The 19,424-nt window shown below is 44.2% G+C and overlaps 1 protein-coding gene across 1 annotated transcript; it reads left to right on the top strand.

Annotated features, from left to right (window-relative positions):
• Window positions 1-152: 152 nt before the first annotated feature.
• On the top strand, window positions 153-17,624 carry strn4 (striatin, calmodulin binding protein 4). The gene is made up of 18 exons (XM_084352040.1): window positions 153-699; window positions 7,928-8,031; window positions 8,181-8,257; window positions 8,425-8,503; window positions 8,628-8,813; window positions 9,600-9,777; window positions 9,869-10,025; window positions 10,575-10,670; window positions 10,987-11,105; window positions 11,196-11,371; window positions 11,742-11,789; window positions 11,886-12,007; window positions 12,099-12,266; window positions 12,352-12,492; window positions 12,607-12,705; window positions 12,798-12,884; window positions 13,021-13,209; window positions 14,765-17,624. The coding sequence occupies exons 1-17, from the start codon at window positions 382-384 to the stop codon at window positions 13,188-13,190; spliced, it is 2,325 nt and encodes a 774-aa protein (XP_084208166.1). The 5' UTR covers window positions 153-381; the 3' UTR covers window positions 13,191-13,209; window positions 14,765-17,624.
• The last annotated feature ends 1,800 nt before the right edge of the window (window positions 17,625-19,424 follow it).

A 19,424-nucleotide genomic window follows, 5' to 3' on the forward strand; every position in this document is an offset into this window, starting at 1 on the left:
AATAAGAGTCGCAAACAAAATCTGAACGCTTGTTGTGAGTGATAGACATTGAATAGCTGTGTTTTAATGTCACCTTAGCAATCGTCTCCAGGTAAGAATCGATGTTAAATATGGCTCGTTGGTGACTAACCAGGCCGTGGTGTTACAAACATGTCGCTTGGTCGTGTTTTATGTTGAAGGTTTGAAAGCGGAAGTGTAGTATTTTACCACCTGAATAGTAATTTTGCTCTGTGCGTGTGAGAAAAGGAAGAAAAGAGGGTCGCTTATAGCGAAGTGCAGCTGGGTTGGAAGAAGGGTACGAGGTACTTTTTTTTATTATACTTGTTGGTACACTCTGCCCGTTTCCACCTCCTTATCCTGGCGAAAGGTTGAACGGTTAAAATGGAGGCGGACAGATCCGGCGGAGGACCAAACCCGAACTCCGGAGGCGGCAGCAGCAGCGGAGCGGGGCGCAACCCAAACGGGCCCAAAGCAGCACCGGGCCAGGCGACATCAGCTGCGGCGACCGGGGCGATGGCAGCAGCGGCGGCGGCGGCGGCGGCAGCAGCCGGGGCCATGCCCGGATCGTCGCAGGCTCGGGAGCTGCAGGACGGGGACGCGGGTATGACGCTTCCTGGGATCCTGCACTTCATCCAGTACGAGTGGGGACGCTTCCAGGCCGAGAAATACCGCTGGGAGGCTGAGAGAGACGAACTCAGGGTAAAATTTGTTGATCAATTTAGCCCCCGTTTGCAACCTCACCGCCGAATAAAGGCCAGGGAGGATATTGCAGAAGCTCCTGTAGTGTCGCTTTGTGACAGTACACATGCCCCACAATCAATCAGTCCCAGGATGACAAAATGCTAACGGGCTAACATTACACCCTGTCATATTGTATTGACCGGGATGGATTGTTGCCACACAGCAAAGGAAAATGAAGGGACTGTATGCCCCACCAGCTGATGGTCACCAAAAGCCAAACAGCCACAAAATATAGGACAAACTGTATTTTAGGAAAACATTTATTCATGTTTTTTCCCCCCTTCAAATGCTCATATAATCAGTTCGGCTCACAACAATATACACCTTGATGTTAGAGGATACAGCTTTTGTTATAAAAACAAGCAGGCAGGTAAACATAGTTTAGGTGTGGCTACCTTGCTATTCATGCAGGTAAACATCAGTGACATCCCTGTACCAGACTCCCTTTACAAATGACTGTATTTTGGCATTTATGTGGAATTACAGTTTGTCAATAGAGAGTGGTTTGTGTACCACAGCAACAAAGCGAGTGATCGGTGGCTGTGGTGTTGTGGGTAAAAGATGATGATCGCACAGCTGTGAGTTCGCTTTAGATCCCTGCACTGAGAGTGATGCTTTCTTTTGAGGGTTGGTTGTCAAAGGGGCATTCTTACTTGAGTAGATTCCACTGTAAAATGAGGCATAGTTTGACGTTAATGGCATTTTATTCGTAAAACAATTGCCACAGTGGAGGAAAGTGATCAGGGTGACCTTTTTGGATTGCCATTGTTTTTGTACTTAGTCACGTCTCGCTGTAAAATCCCTCTCGGATGAAGTTCTTTCCCGTGAATCTTAACAAAAGGTGGTCTGCAGCAACGTGCGTGTCTTTTGTATTTGGTGGCATTGAAAGGAAACCAACATTTGTCACACACACGGATGAGTCAGTGGTGTGGTTGATGAGCGTGGCTGATATGTTTGTAGAGCAGTTGTATCTGTCAGTATCTTTAAATGTTTTATAACCATCCTAAATCTAAAAACATACAACAACACCAAATGACCTGCCGATTACATCCACGTACATGTTGTCTGCCTTTAGGTTTAGAGTAGTGAGCTTGGGTGCCTAAAGGTCATTAACGTGAATTTGTGAAACATCTAGAAAAATCCATGTGAATGTGTGAGTCAGTGCCATAGAAATGCCCTTGAGCCAGGCATGAGTCGCCTAATGGCTGCAGCTATTCAGAGACCAGTAGCAGTAGACAGAGGTTGTACTATGCAGCTCTCCTACATGCATGTGTGTAAGTGTCTGAGGCAGAGCATTGCTGAGCAAGGTTGCGCTTACTCATCAAATTGTTCCAGGATTAAGGCAGGTTAGGAAAACATTCACACTTAAAGATGTTTTTCGCTCTGCGTTTGGGTCGGAGGGATGAACAGTTCATCTTTTCATCCCTAAACCCATATGTGGTCTTCCTCCTGTGACCACACTTTGCTTCTAATTAGGATTAACTATCTTCTGCAGCTCACCAGCTTGACAAAACCACAGAAGAAAACCCTGAGCATATATCTTTGCCTCTCCTCTGTCACTCCGCTTCTCCCATTGCCCCCAACTCAAACCTATGTAGTTATTAATAGGAGCATGATAAAAAATGGATGAACAATAACAAACGGGCTGCGCTCGCTGCTTTTATAGTCGTGTGTGGGGAAGAGCGGGAATGGGAGTCAGAAGCAGGGCATCGCTATGTCCAACATGCCATTAGTGCTTGTTATGGAACTTTGTTTGCGTGTGCGTATTTGCTGCACATGGTCTGGTTTCACGGGTACAATTAGCACCACGTCCCGTGCTGAGAGCGAAAGCGAGGATCGCTGGAGTGCCAGGCTGAAAAATTGACCTAGCTTACATTTTAACACCCACAGGCCACAGGCCTCTGGCTTTTGTTGCCAGCTTGCTCACAGGGCTCTCAACATGCCAGTTAACATGCCCCCCCTGGTCATGTCCTGCACAGTTAGCAGCATTCTGTACATGTGTTTGCTCACATGTCATCTACACATGACATTTTGTGCTTCTATGGCACTGATAAGGCTGGTAAGGAAGCTGTAGAAAAACCATCACCAACATTTGACGGAGATGAACACTATCATCTTACGACTCTTTGTGTGACAGCACGGATGTCTGCGTTTGTAGCATAGCCCGTCTCTGTGAGACTGTAACACATGTGCTGTCTGTGTGAGAGTGTTTTTTGGTGTGAAAGGCCACCTGTGGCATCGTGTCTCCAGTGACAGGCCGGGAATGAGGGCCCTCGCTGCTCGGGGCCAGGTGGGACGTCCCAGCACGATCATGGGACAGCAGCAGCAGCAGCACAGGGGACAGGTGGCAGTGGCCTTGGCCCTCCGGCCTTTAGACACACTTTTTCCAGTGTATTGTCTGAACAAGCCCGAAGTAATAAGCTTGTTACTTGCCTGATCCTCATTAAAAATTAATAGATAAACAGATTGTGCAGGAGACGTGGAACAAATTCTCTAAACTTACTCTACAGGGAAAAGGGCAGACCTCTACCTGTTTCCCTTTGCATTATTCTCAGTGTCAGCTGTTTAATTTTATTAACCGTGTCAGTAGTTGTGTTAAATAGATTACTGGTGACCCAGATGACATCACTTCCTGTTGAGTGTGGCCCCGGGGGCCCTGGGTACACATCTCTAATTAATAGCTCTGCGCTCTCAGCCATGACACACATATGACATCCATATGTACAGCTTTATTACTGCGTGTGCCTCCCACCCACGCAGACTCGCAGCGCTCCTGTTATACGTGTGTTTTTTTAAAATTATTTGTCACAATCATGACATTCAGATTTTTTTCCCTTCCCAGTGCTTATCAAGCATCTTCAGCTCAAACTTGAACAGCAACGCCAACTTTTTAGGATGTCACTCTTGAGCTAAATACTTTGCACACACACTGTCCCAGAAAAGTTCATTGCTCTACTTGTTGGCTCATGGGTTCTCTCATGGGGATGGAGGGATGAGAAGATGGAGGGTGGCCAGTGGAGTGGAGGAGGAAAGCTGCCCTTGACCCTGTTCTGCAGCTAGCGCAGAGGGACTGACAGAACAGGCTAAATGTGTGTCAGCTCTCCATGCTACAACAAACTGTGGAAAGGTCAGCAGCGGTAGGCCACACGGAGGAAAACCCACCCACAGGAAGGAGAGATCAGATGGCACGACAGGTTCGCTCGCAAACAAGGTTCCTGTGTACCTTTAGGCTTTGTTAGTTTACCAAGACGATACAAAGAGAATAACCGCAGTGTCAACACAAGGGGGGTTTTCTTTGGTTACTCATCGACATGGAATGATATTTAACTTGAGTATCACTTCCTTTCAAAATATTATGGCGTCTCCTGACCTGCTGCTCCTCTACTGTTCCGAACGTCTCGTCCGATTCGGCTCTTATTTTACGGGTCAGTCTCTCGGTAAGAACACTTCTAATAGCTGATGAATAGACCGCCTTGTCTCGCTTCTGTTGGCCGGGGTCCCACACTCGAGTAAACACAAGCATGTCCCAATCTGAACCAGACAAACTGCAGCGTAACAAAGACCAGTGACAGCTAAAAACAATGCAAGTCCGACCGCCTTAGGAAAGAGGCATGCTAGGTATGTTATTTGTCGATTTACTCGCACACCTTGATGGGATCTTTTTTAGTTCTCTGACCTTTTTTTTAAAGAGGGGAACGGGAAATCGTGTACAAAGGAAGAGCGAGTAAAACCAGGTCACAGCCAAAGAATGAGAAGTTAAGTAATAGATAAAGAATGGCATATAGCAATAAACCCTTTGACACGCTATTAGGTGTGTTTATGTGTCCACATGCAAGCCTTGTCTCCATCCTGGCCAACAAAGACGTGTCAGGGATTTGATGTTTTGGGCAGTAGTGGGAACCCGTCCGTCTAGGAACTCAGCGTGACACAAGCGCACACGGATGTGATGGTAATCTGTGTGTGTGAGCAGGTCGTAGCTTGTCTGTGTGTGAGTAGGAGTAGAAACGCGTGCCCTGCCCCTTAAGGATGAAGGAGACGCATTCCTTTTAGAGGTGGAAAAAGACACTGACTCAATTGTACATCAGTAAATGATCAAATCGCTGTTCATACTGGGCCGGCATTACCTTGGCTGCCTCTGTTAGTATGCTGCCGCTGTGTTCAAACTCTTTTGTTCAGTTCTAACACAAGAACCATTTACAGTGAAGAGCTCAGCATTGATCTATCTGCAGCTAGTTACCCCATCGTGGTCTTTTAGTAGGTGGATTCTGTATCATGGCTGAGCTGACAATGGCGTTTAGCTACTGAGTCTATGTTAAAGATTTGTTTATTTGTGTACAGATGACCTCATATTCAACTCTTCCTCTCGCTTGAATTTGACTGACTTTGCCCGAGTTGGCCTCCACTTGACCCCAGTAGACAGTTTATTTCATTTCCGCGCGACTAGCGAACTGATTCTTTTGGTTTCACAGCCGTGGTTGGGCCTGTAGATTCTACCTTAAACAAACTCCAGTTGGATAAAGGATCAATAATTCAGGCAGACTAGACTGACATATTGAATCAAACATCCCCTCTGTCCCTGCATTCTCCCTGCTGCAAGGGGATCCAAAAGGGGGGATGCATTTTTGGTCATTTTGCTAACTAGGGATGGGACAATAAAAGATTTAATTGCGGATCACGATAAAAAGTCCTCGTTGTGAATTTTAATTATCAAGATACTCATGTCTGTCCTCACATGAATGACTCGATAAAGCTCTCCAGCTTGCTGAGGTACAGTCCTATATTGGTTTCCTGATTTATTTTATATTGCCTTAGCCTGTCTCCATGGCTGAAGGCTCAGCTTGCACGTCGCATCCCCCACAAAAACAAACTAAACAACGACAGGGAGACGAGGTTACAACCATTTATTTGTGCAGAATTCTGATTACTTTGATTGTTTTTCACTAAATTGTCAGTGTCCTGCCTGTGATGCAATAAAAAATATTTGTTTCCTAACTAAATTTAAGGTTAAAGTGATTCCACTTTATTTTAATTTTAGTTTTTATCTTAAAGTTTTACAAATATTTTAATGACTGTTGGGGTAATATTTGAATCACAATTATTTTAGACAGGGTAACCGTGACATTAACTTTTCATATCGTCCCATGCCTATTGCAAACAAGGGGGATGCCACCCCCCCTCTTGCCTGCTGCTTCTCCCAGTATATTTGGCCTCAGTATCAGAGCAGTCGAAATGTTTAAAGGGACGTTTTATTGTCATTATTGTGGATGCTATCTTGAATGCAACATTTATTTATCAAAGTAAATATTATGCCATTTAACTCTAAAGGTGTCGATTTAATGTGAATTTATTATCATTATTTTATAACGTACCATCTCTTTTAAACTATTTATAGCCCCTAATATATAATCTACATGTTGTTTTCTTATCTGCACCTCCCACACTATGACAAGTTAGCAAAACAGCCGAGCTCTGTTCGGCTTTCTTTTAGCACATTAATATTCACGTCTGGTTATGTCACGCGGGGAGCGACTGTCTCTGCCTGTGTGAAATGTACAAATACAGTATTGCATCTGCCATTACGAAACACGGCAGCCACACAATCGCTGCTTGTGTGCAGCTGGAAATGCACAGCTAACTGTCTGCTGTTGCAGCTAACCCCATGCTAGCTGCTTTAATCAAACCACACAACCACGGCAAATTATATATTATTACATAGCTGTTTATACAAGGCTAAGCAGTTATTTTTTTGTGTGTTTCACTCATTGCTTTTTAAATGATTGCAGAGCTGTACAACCCATCCTTTCAGCTCCCCGGACACACAAGCACAGTTAATGCATTAGTTATTTGCATGTTTGGCATGAACTGAACTGCTCCTCTGTGTTAGGGCAAGTGTATACCACGTACAGTTATCTGTATTTCACAACCTCTTAGCTCATCCCTGCAGTGTTGACTTGCTCGCTCTGACAATTATCTCCAAAATTCTCAGATAAGCATATAAAATCACGTTGCATTAATCAGGATTACTCAGCAGCAGCAGCAGCAGCAGCAGCAGCAGTAAGGTTTGCTTGGCAGATTATCCGGTGTTCCACTTGCCCTCCTTGCTGGTTACATGACTGTGTGTATTTATGTGTGTGTGTGAAGCGCGTGTGCGCACTTTCCTGGGTGATTGACTACCCTCTCAAGTAGACCGAGTGCCTGCCCCATGAGATAGTGTTTTTAGACTGTTCTAGTTTTACAGAACTGCGTCTGCGTGTGGGAGCAGACTCGTGGACACAGACAGGGACGCGCAGCGGAGAAATGGGCTGTAAAACAATCGGCATTAATGCTCCAGTACCGCTTGGCTCAGAAAGAGAGAACGAGAGGGAGGAGAGGGTGAAAATGCAAAACTATGCCCACATTCACCTGCATGCAAACCCTGAGAGCAGTCGACAGTTTAACCTCCCTCTAACCGAGGCATTTTTCTACTTCAACCCACAGTTTTGCTCAAAAAACTCAGCATCACCCGGTGCGTACACAGAAATCTTGCTCATCCAGTCTGGCAGCCTTTTCACATTTCATCAAGCCCGGCTTACTCAAGGGAAGACCCCGTCTAAAGATAGTCCTCATCAAAACTCTACAGTCCCGTCATTATCGCTCTCATTATCACTTTTTCGTCTTCGTCTCGCAAAAAACCTTTTTAATTGTTTGACAAGCGGCGAGAGAGGGCAGCACGTCTCTGTCCTCAAGGTAAGAGGTAAGAGTTTTATCTCGGTGAGGAAGGAAGCGGACGGAAAATGAGAGAGGAAGCGCACAAAGGAAGGATGTGTCTTTAAAAGAGGGTATTTGAATCTGGCCAGTCCGTGTCTTGTTTTTCCTCTGCCGCAGATGCGCACTGAGGCCTCGGTCAGGAGAAGTTAAAAATAAGAGCCCTGTTCCACAACCCTCTACTTATTCCGGCTTCTCAGAAGTCATGTTTGCTATGCTCGTCACATCAAACTTTTTTTTCCCCCCTTCACATTCACGGTCTCTGTTGATATCAAATGCTTCACTCTACAGCCTTAATGGGGGAGTACATGCATTTTATCTAATTTACTGCAGTTAAAGCAGTCACACTGTCTACAGTAACTGATTTTCTGATCATGTATGTATGTATGCATGTATGTGCGTTTGTTTTTTTAAAGCATCCTGTGTATGTGTGCGTTTTCAGGCGCAGGTGGCGTTCCTACAGGGTGAGAGGAAAGGGCAGGAGAATATGAAACAGGACCTGGTGAGGCGGATCAAAATGCTAGAGTACGCCCTCAAACAAGAGAGGTAAGACACGTCTCTGTCCTCGTGTCTGTCATCCACTCAGCCTGCTGTCCTAATGTTTTGCATGCTTTCGGCATAGTGACTTGATAGTAAAAGATTTCCATGTATTTGCCCTTAACGCTGCCCTCATGTGGTGTTTGCTGGGGTTGCAGGGCAAAGCACCAGAAGCTGAAGACAGGAAACGACCAGAGTCCAGGAGACAAGAAACCAGAGACAGAAGCAGACCAACGTATGTTTGACAAAGCCCCTATAGACTCTGTTATTTTGAACTGTTACATAATCGTCTGCTGTTGCTTCTTTTACTGCTGCTGTACTTTCAGAGCAAAGTTCCTGCTTTTCTCTTTTTCTGCTCATGCCTTGCTGTTGCATCACTATTGACCAATCTATTTTCTGTAGTTCCCAATGGGCCGGCTGAGTCAGAGTCTGAGCCAGCCAATCAGATGTCCTGGAAGGAGGGACGTCAGCTACTACGCAAGTAAGGCCTCTCCGTCATCAGCTCCCTTTTTTTTATCTCCGCACCATACTAATGTATTCAATCAGTACTTTATCGCTGAACAGTCTGAGTGTATATTTATCTGTGCTTTTTCCTGTGAATGTAGATATCTGGAGGAAGTGGGTTATTCAGACACCATCCTGGACATGCGGTCTAAGCGTGTGCGCTCCCTGCTCGGGCGGAGCAGCCCCGAAGCTAACGGGCCTCCACCCAGTGAAACCTGTGCCGAGCCAGAGCCCCGGGCAGGTGGAGAGTCGTTGTTGGTCAGACAGATCGAGGAACAAATCAAGAGGTGAGACTGTGGAAGCAGATACAAAAGACTAGTGATGGCCACTATGTATTAGTATCATTACAGTCAGAGTAAAAATTAGATTTACCAGAAAGAAAATATGCATTCAACCAGCTTTGTATCACTACAGTGTTGGTAGTGTATGCAACTGATCAATAGTAAACGTCTCTTCATCTTGCCTTCACACGGAGCTCAACACTCACGCATCATCAAGATTCTGTTAGTACACTGCCATTGTCTTGCCTAAAATGTTTACAGAAACATGTTTCAAGCCAGAACCAAGCATCACCTATCTCGCAGTACATCACCCGTCAGAAAGCCATTTTTCGCTTCTTTCAACAGCCCAGTTCTATGCAAGGGCTGAAATACTTCTATCAGAGTCTCAATAGGATTAATGTAAGCGTACCTTATCACCGTCGTGATAACATGAGACAATTCGTTGCTGTATCATGTGGCAGCTTTGTGAAGAGCACCCACATGCCTTTGTCTGAACAAGCAGAAATGTGAAGACAGTGACACAATAGTACATCCTAATCTCAAAAGACAACAGAACAAGATGCACAAAAGATTTTCTAAAATGGAGGGCATCCTTCATCAGGCTTACTTAGAAATATACAGTTTGTACCACTCAGACATGTTTGAGTGTGGCTCCCTGAGCAGGAAAAGGAAAAAGAAAAGTTTAATAATATGGTATAATACGGTATAATTGAGGTAATTTTACATGGTGTTGTCCTCAATAATTGCTTTATTCCTTTTAACTTAAGAGAATAATTCTGTGTGTAATTGCAGGAACGCGGGGAAGGAAAGCTCTAAGGAACGTCTGGGGGGCTCGGTGCTCGATAAGATCCCCTTCCTGCACGGCTGTGAGGACGACGATGAAGACGACAGCGACGAGGAAGACGACTTCCAGGGCATGGCCACCGACTGCATCGATGGACCGCGCAAGAACAAGAAGTCTCGCGTAAAGGTATGAGCGACGATTCAAAAAATGAAATCGGGCAAACTGAATTCATGAGCGATCACGTGAGTAACATCGGTTTCTCTGTTCTTGTGTCCAGATGGGTTCGGAGCCCATGACCACAGACCTGGACCCCGAGGACGAGGAGGACGAAGACGACTCGGAAGACGCCCTCAGTGAATTTGACTTCCTGGGCTCGGGGGAGGATGGGGAGGGGGCGGGAGAGGCCCGGATCTCGGGGGACGGACGGGAGTTAGGTACGCTGTTGCCATAGAAACACCATCAGCACCAGCACTACCAGAATCACTGCCACCAGTGTATCTGTCTTTTTTGCCGCTGCCCTCCCCTCCCCTCTAGCCTTGCTCACCTTTTTATCTTTTACTCTTCATTGTGTCTTGGCATCTCTTCTTGTCAATAAAACCAACCTCTTTTCCCAACCACCTGTCTCTCTGTCCTGTTTCACGAGCTGTCAGTCTGTGACTCTTTACAGTTGTGTAGCTGTCATCTCTGTCTGTAGATGCACTCTCTGTGGTCGGGGGTCATTTGAAAGGTTATCACGCATGCCGCCTTCTCTTTTTTTATATGTCCACATTTCATTCTTTGAGCCATCTCTACACTGTGTGCCTGTGCTTTTATTGATTTCATCCTCTCACAAACAGAGTCTTTAAAAACTGTGTGAGCGTTTGTTGTGTATCCAAAGAATTAAGTCTTTTTGCCTCATCTGTCCGTCTGTCGGCCTCTCCGTCCTTCCTGCGCCTCTCTGCATGACTGGATGTTTTGTGTCTCTCTCCTCTTGCCGGGTTCAGAGAACCGCAGGAACAAGTTACAAGGCATGATGTCGGACTTCCCCCCTAAACCCACCCCGCCCCCCTCTGTATCGGGACAGGCTCGCTCCGGGGAAGGTAAGACACCCCTCATCAAATACGTCCTGTAGAGAACCATAGACTGTCCTCCTCCAAATTTTCGTCCTCAAGTCTCCCACACGGATTATTGTGGCCGAGACGTTAAATCTCAAATTTAGACACTGTCATATCTGCGTAGGGGTAAATGTACAAAGTTGCTCCCACACTTAAAAATATTTCCTCTAGTACACAGTGTGGGAGTCAGGAGACAAGATAAATAGATTCTTGCCAGGCAGAACATAGAATCATTGCTGTATTTTACCCTTTTTATGATGTATTATAGTAACTCTAGTGCTTTTGCGCCTCCAACATGCAGGCGGCGCCCTGGGTTTTTCCTCTGATGTCTTCATCATGGACGCCGTCGGAGGAGGGGACATAAACCTTGGCGAACTGGCTGATCTCACTGTCGCCAATGACAACGATCTCTCTATGGATGTAACTACAGATTCGTAATCCAAGCTAAATGCGCGTGCTCAAAATATGGGAATGTTCCATTTTTTAAAAAAAAAACGTGTGTCCCGTCAGATGCAGGACAACAGAGAGGAGTTCAAGAAGACATGGAACCCTCGCTTCACACTACGCAGCCACTTCGACGCCATCCGCGCTCTGACCTTTCACCCCAGCCAAGCCGTGCTGCTCACAGCCTCCGAGGATGGAACACTAAAGCTGTGGAACCTCAACAAGGCCATGCACTCTAAAAAGTAAGAACCACCAGGGAGAAGAAGATGGAGAGTTGATTTATTTAGCACTTTTTATATCTCACGCCTAATGGCTTTCATGCAGCAGATGGGCAGAACGAGCATAGAGCTGCAAAGTCAAAATTCTCTGATTCCAGCTTCTTAAATGTGATATGTTTTTGGTTTCTTTGCTCCGCTGTGACAGTAAACTGAATATCTTTGGGTTGTGGACAAAACAAGACATTTGAGAACGTCATCTTGGGCTTTTAGGAAACACTGATCAACATTTTCACCATTTTATAGACCAAACAACTAATCGATCAATCAAGAAAATAATGGACAGTGAGAGTATTCGTTAGTTGCAGCGCATTTAAAAGACTGTGTCCCTCCACAGGAACGCAGCGTTGGACGTCGAGCCCATCTACACATTCAGAGCACACAGGTGAGTCTGAGATGTGTACAAATACTAACTAACACATCGCAAACATAAATGGGTGCACTTCAACCCCTGACCTCCCTCTCCCATTTTTTCACCCAGTGGAGCTGTTCTGTCTCTGACCATGGGCGAGGACGGAGACTCCTGCTACAGCGGAGGTCTAGACGGAACCGTCAGGTGTTGGAAGATGCTCGACCTCAACGTGGATCCTTACGATAACTACGGTCAGCCATCCTCAACTGTCAGAATAAAATCAGTCACCAATTGAAGTTTTCCCCATGTTTTTTTTAATAATATGTGTGATTGTCTTCACAGATCCCGGCATCGAGAGCAGCGTGCTTGCAGGCCACGAGGATAGCGTGTGGGGTTTGACTTACTCGGCGGTCCACCATCGTCTCGCCTCGTGCTCGGCCGACGGCACCATTCGCATCTGGGACCCTCAGAACTCGGCTCCCTGCCTGTCCGTCTTCAACAAGGAGAGAGGTAGAACATCACTTTTGAGATTTTATTTTTCAGCTTTATGTTATGTCCACGCTGCACAACTCAACCGTCCCCTGTGTTCTCCCAGAGCACGGCACGCCCACCTCGGTGGCTTTTGTGGCCACTGACCCCAACCAGGTGGTGGTGTCATTTGACGGCGGTGAGACGCTGCTCTACGACCTCAACACAGAGCAGAGCACCACTGCGCTAGAGACACAGACCAAGGATGGTATGTGGCCATCACCCAATTTCTAACATTCCTGTCACAAGTACCAAAGTAAAGAAGTTAGATGAAGAGATAAAACAGACTTTATTAAAATGTTGTTTTTTTTGTCCTGCGCAGGCAGTGAGCTGATCAACCGTGTGGTCAGTCACCCGTCTGAGCCCGTCTCCATCACTGCACATGAGAACCGCACCATCCGCTTCCTAGACAACAAGTCAGGTATCTGTTATTTGTCCTCTTTTCACTTCCTCTGCAGACTTCGTCAAGTGTGTCAATGCATCTAAATCGGCTTCCTTTGTGCGTTTGTTCAGGTAAAGTTGTCCACTCTATGGTGGCTCACCTGGATGCGGTCACCTGTCTCACCACAGACCCTAAAGGCACTTACCTCATCTCTGGCAGTGAGTACCACTCAGCTGTACTGTGTTGTGATGTAGCTGAACATCGAAGAGTGAATAGGTTTTCTTTGCGTTGTACTCCACGTTGTCCCTCATGACTTTGTTTCCTTTGCTTGCACCCACTCTCTGCCCCCTGCAGGCCACGACTGCTCGGTGCGCCTGTGGATGCTGGACAACAGGACGTGCGTGCAGGAGATCACGGCCCACAGGAAGAAACACGACGAGGCCATTCATGACGTGGCCTTCCACCCTTCACAGCCCTTCATTGCCAGCGCCGGCGCAGATGCACTTGCCAAGATCTTTGTCTGACAGCACTGTCGTCGTTCTGGTGAGACGGAGTTAACTTACTATGGGAGTGCACACACAGTGAGCTGCTCTGATTGGTCCATCAAGATTCAGAACTTTTCACTGTCTTCAGTCTTATCGTTGAAAGAAGCAGAATATTCAGTCTTGAAGAGGAACTGTTTATTTGTTGTAGTTAGCACTTCTCAAAAGAAAGCTGTGGCTCAGGAGGAGCTTTCCGGAGAAAATAACAACTAAGATGTGTCATCATCAGGGGGCATAATAAATTAAAGTGTTGTAGTCTTTAGTTTTTTTTTAAAGCTTGACTCATACTGGAAACTTAGAGCCAGGATATCTAAGCCTCTGCTGCTTCTCTTTTGATTTTTAAACTCTGTCTTCTGCGTGTCCCCAACTTTATAGAAGTGCAACACTAAATTGATTGATGGAGCACATATTTAACCTGTCAGGTTGCAACATTTTTTTTATCAGGGCTGTCATGATTTCAATTCTAAATCAAAAAAAACTTTTAAAATGAGCCTTCACTTTCAGTTCTAGAAAGCAGGATAGGTGTTTCTCCTATTTTTTGTCTGTGTGTGGGCTGCTACACATACTGCAAAAAGCGTGGGGTGTTTGGAGTTGAGGAAACTCAAGCTGTTGTTGTGAAGTACCCGTCTGCTATCTACTGACTCCTCTTTCTGTTTTTGTGTATAACATTTGTTCCCAACTGACTGGTGAAATACTGTTCTTACAGTTTGTATTAATTATTTCAATTTGACCATGTGGCCATGGTGCAGTTCATCACACAAAAAAGACATGATGATTATTTCACACTTGATACCATGTGGCCTCTCTTTTTTAAAGACGAAGTAAAGATATGAATGGCAGTTGTTAGGGCTGTGATCTGATTTTAACTCTATTTATGGGCATTTTTCACATTTTCCACATTATAAGAACTGAAGACAAAAAAAACACACAAAAGCAGTAAATCAGTAAAGCAAATTTGCCTATTTTAAATGAAAAGTTACACATGGTACAATGTCTATGAGGGATTTGTCTGGCTACTAAATAACTTTTCACCCAATTTTGAAGTTGTATGTCACCTTCTAGAGACAGTATTTTGTGACGGCCTTACTTGCTGGCAGAAAGAGAAGAATTAGGCATCGTCTTCACTTAGCCCGTTTTCAGATTTTTTAAATGATTGATGCCACTTCCTTCCGAAAAGTCTGAATAGGTGGACAAGACCCAAAAAACATGAGGAAACCAATGAACCTGACAACCTTCCTGTCCTGGGCCGTTCACGCACCATGACACTATGTGACCTTTAAAATCTAAAGTCGAATTGAATTGTGGATTTGGAGAACCATGACACGCATAAACATTATTAGATTGTAATCCGCTGAGCTGTCGTAAATGACTACTGTTTTGGTTTCCTCACCTATAAAAGCACTTCACTCCAAATATGATTTTTTTAAAAAAAATTATACATAATTTTGCTGTTGTCTGCTTTATATATAATACTAACATTATGTATTAGCTTTATGTCATGAGCTGTTTGGACATCTTGTGGTCTAACTTTGTGTTTACCTTTTTTCTGCTTTTAGAGTCCTACAAAAACAACTGGGACAAAAGAGACTGAAGACTACAGTGGACAAATTTCACCTGCTTACACACACAGTCACACACACACACACACACACACACACAATTGTCCTGCACCCCACTGGCTGGGTCATCGCCACAGGACGTCACCTCCCCTCAACCTCCCCTCACTGTTCTCTGATGCCTCAGTGACTTCTTGTAATACTAATCACTCTGCTTTTTTATATCTTTAAACTCCCGGCTGCTCCGTTTCAAATAATCATGTTTGGAGTAACACTTTTCTACACTACAATATTCTGTTCAGCTTTTTTTTTTTCTCTTCAGCCTATTACAAAGCACTGTGTCTGTGTGTGTGTGTGTGTGCGTGCGCTTGATTTTTGCTGACACACTAACTCACATTTTCACCAAGGAAACACTCGCACTGCACAGCACGCACAAATGCACCACAATTCATCCTACAGATCTTTTTTGAAGTCGTTGACAGATTGCTTGTGGCTAACATACATACGTAGGCATGACTAAAAAAAAAAAGACGGTAACCTTTCCCAGAAACCTCTCGGTGGGAATCAATGTATTACATTCCAAAGACTCCAGTAGAGCGCGTGTGTGTATTTGGGGTTGGAGAATGTCAAACGTAGATGTGTGTGTATGTGGCATGAGGAGGCACTAGACAGTCGCTAACCAGTGTTGGAACAAATAGCTTTAATTTTACAGCCAAGTCTCATCGTTTGTCTGAGTATTAAAGCGTCCCCGTGATTCTGCCTCTAGGTGTGTGTGTGCGTGCGTGATTATATGTCACTCTGCTGTACAAGATAACCGAACACGTTTCCACAATCACGATGCATTTCTACAGATGTACAGATTGAGCTCGACTCCACAGACTGATGCTAGAGGACAGAGTTCAATCAAAGGCTGTAGACTACAGGAGTGTGAGGCGGGTCTCGACAAATGACCGAACGTGTCATTTGGTGCTTTTTACTGTACAGACGAGTGTGTGCATGTGTGTGTTTGTGTGCGCACTAGTTAAATCACGGTGCTATGAAAGACCTTGTCAGTCTTGAGTCAGAATCAGGGACCTGTTTTGTGTGTGTGTGTGTGCGTGCGAGGATGAGAGACTGTGTTTCTCACTCATCGGGCTACAGATCTACGTCGAGTCAGTCGACTTTTTAAATGACATTTCATCGTCGAATCGTTTCATTAACCGTGGTCACATTTCAGAAAGTTAACGGTCGCTGTTCTCTGAAACTGGCTCGAGGAGTGTACAGATGGTAACTGTACCGCAGTGAGGACCACCCGGACCGAAAAGGTTTCCTCAGACGAGAGCTGCTCAGATTTTTTCATTTCATCTTGAAGTCAGTAGACGGTGCTCTGTTTCTGGCTCATTATTTATTCAGGCTTTCCAAAAGAGAGCTTGACGATTAAGGTTCCCTCTTCTTGTTTGACGTGCATCAGTTGCACAGTAGCACATTACCCAGGAGAGCTAATGTCTGGGAGGAATAGCTCCAGGGTGGGAAAAAGAAAAGAGAGAGATGGAAGTCAATTTAAAAATCTGCCATTTCTGTCATGTCAGGAAGAAAAAGAGAAAGTACTGATCTAAGATGTGTGGGTGTCAGTTGATATTACTCACCACCCTATGTGATCTGATTCAGCTATTTTTAACATAACATTCGGCTTAGGTTGCTCCTTTGAGAACACCTCACATCTGTCTGCGTCCTGCAGTTATACACATAACTGCAGGACGCAAGTTTCATTTAGGTAAAAAAACTGCCCCGCAATGACTTCCAAATATTTGACTGTTAATTACCTTGAGAAAAGTCTGATAAAATCTGGTGTTAAACCAGCTGGTTAAGGGGCACCCTCCTTCCTCTTCAAGATTACAGGGTCACACTAGGGGTCAAAGGTCAAAGTAGCCTAGAGGTAAACACTCCTTGCATAATCACTAGAGACACTAGTAGTCATAGTTTGAGGGTTTTTCCTCCTGAAACAGGGTGGTAGACTGTTGTCTGAGTTTAGACAGAGAACCAACCGGGTGCAACTGCATTATTGCACTGCTGCTGGGCATGACGTCCTGTTATATAACTACTATTTGGCTTCACTTTGCACTACATCTAATAGTGGATGCTTGTTGCGAGGAGTGGTAGCAGACAGGGTGCAGAAGTAATGTTTTTGCAGATATTTCTTATACAATCTGGAGTAAATACTACAACCTGCTGTGGCTCGGTTATCCCACTCTGAGCTGCCGCAGTGCGTCCCCTCGCCGAGTATAAAGACAAATCAGTATGACACATCAAAAAAAGAAAAAGAAATCGAAACAGAGGTTGTAAATGATGACTAGAGATGCCATTACGTGCTGTAAATGTCCATCATTTCCTTGTTTTCTTTCTTGCATTTCTTTTCTTTTGATTATGACTATGATTATTAAGATGTAAGAATACTGTAGTATCATAAGTGAATCATTCTTCCTTGCTAGGCATAGAACTTGCTTGTGATTGATAATGGCGATGTATAGCTTGTAAAAAAGCAAAATGATTAAAAAACATGAAAAATGAAAAAAATAAGTAAAAAAAAAAAAATCTGTTACCAGTCAGAGGCCAAGGTAAAGGACTCATTTCTTTGTGTTTTTATTTTTTTATTAGCAATTTATCACTGTGTGATATTTTGTACATCATATTAAGCTGTATTCAAACTATTTCCTCTAACTACAAGGGATAAGAGACCTGCTTTTTATTAATTTTGTTTTATTATATATTTTTGAACTGCATTCTAGCTTGTATCAGATGACTTTCTCTTTTTGTTTACGGGTCCCCTGTTGTATGTCATTAAGGAAGAAAAAAACAAAAAATGAAGATTTTGTACAGTGAACTGAGTGTTTGTGTTGTCTTTCTTACCTTCTAACAGGATACAAAACTTACAAAAGCAGCTGGACGCAGGCAGGATCATCCATTATACGTATTAAAACACAGGTTTTTCGGTGCTTTTACATAAAGTTGGGCGACTTTCAAAACAGACTTTTCAATTGAATGGTTAAAAGAGAAACTGAGGCTGGGGTTTCCCGTCTTTCAGTCCTAATATTTGTCAAGCTGTAAAACTGCTGGATGTGGCTCTTCCCATATAAACATGTCACATCTTTTATTAGACCCTCGGTGCCTAATAAATGTCCACATCCGTCAAACTCTGAGCCCGCAGTTTGTGATACAGAAGAGTTAATATGCAAAAACTGATAAAATCCATTCTTAAAATGATTAAACCAACACCAGCTTGATTTATATTCCCTTGAGTGAACAAAACCCCCATGATTTTGGTGAGTCTTTCTTCTAAAGTTGAACTCTGCACAAACATCATTCTGCACAGCGAAGGCCCAACATCCAATTAAGACCGGCGCACTTTTGGTCACTGGAGGGTGACTTATATTGTCAAACTACTCTTTACAAGGTCAACAATGAACTTTCCATCAACATCCTACAACTTAATTGTCCTTTGTATTACATAAAATGAAGATTTGCCCCTGGCATTCTGGCAGCACGATGTAAAACAAACTGTAAAGAGCAGCTAAAATACATAAAATTGCTTTGTGAGGGCCCCTTAAATAACTAATGTTAGGGGTGGAGATAAATAAATACTTGCCCACAGGTGCACTTTCCTTGAGAAAGAGAATTCAAAATGTGGTAGCCCCTGCCATGTCCTGTCCCAAGTATGTGGTGGTCCCACATTCAGCAGCATCAGATTCGGTGGCAAAGCATAGTTCAGTAGGAAAACATGTTTCTTTTAGCCTACATTTACAGTGTTCAGCATAGTGTTCAAGAAGTGACTTCTTCTACCATTTTTTCCTGGCCAGTGGGACCATGTGTCTCCTGCCAGATGTCGAAAGCTGGAGTGATAAGCGAGTTCTTCGGGTGGGGTCACGTACAGTATATAATATTTGGTTAAACAGGTTCTAGTGTTGTGATTGTTTATCTCCAGTGATCTTGCTGGCCTGGTTGATCAACTCGATCTGCTTGTTCCAGTGTTGAACTGAGAGGTTTCAATACCAGGACAAGACGTTACAGGTGATAGGTGAGTTCGAGTTATAATCTGAGCTTTGTGAGGGCCCCTTAAATAACTAATGTTAGGGGTGGAGATAAATAAATACTTGCCCACAGGTGCACTTTCCTTGAGAAAGAGAATTCAAAATGTGGTAGCCCCTGCCATGTCCTGTCCCAAGTATGTGGTGGTCCCACATTCAGCAGCATCAGATTCGGTGGCAAAGCATAGTTCAGTAGGAAAACATGTTTCTTTTAGCCTAATTGCATCATTAACGTAAAAAATACTCATTACCTCAAAAAATCCATTATTTTGGATTTAAATAACAACAGATGTAAGACGTGACTGTGATGAGTTTCCCTTTAAACGCAGCCCTCCACGGTCACATTTAATGGGTGAAACTGGTAAAGAAGCTTCTGTACAACAGCCTGGCTTGGTGTTTAAAAAGAAATCTCATCTTTCATTTGCTCCAACAAATGTTAGCTTATCCAACTGTGCCGTCCTGAGGCTGATTATGCACTCATGAGAGTATGTGATCTATATTTTAGAGCCTTTGCTCCACTCCTACATCATCACACATTCACACCACAGATGCTGTATAATTTCAGCCCCCTGGGTAAGTGAGATTTCTTAAATCTTAAA

The sequence above is a fragment of the Pagrus pagrus genome, assembly GCF_965226575.1.
Source record: "Pagrus pagrus genome assembly, chromosome: 4".
NCBI lineage: Eukaryota > Metazoa > Chordata > Actinopteri > Spariformes > Sparidae > Pagrus > Pagrus pagrus.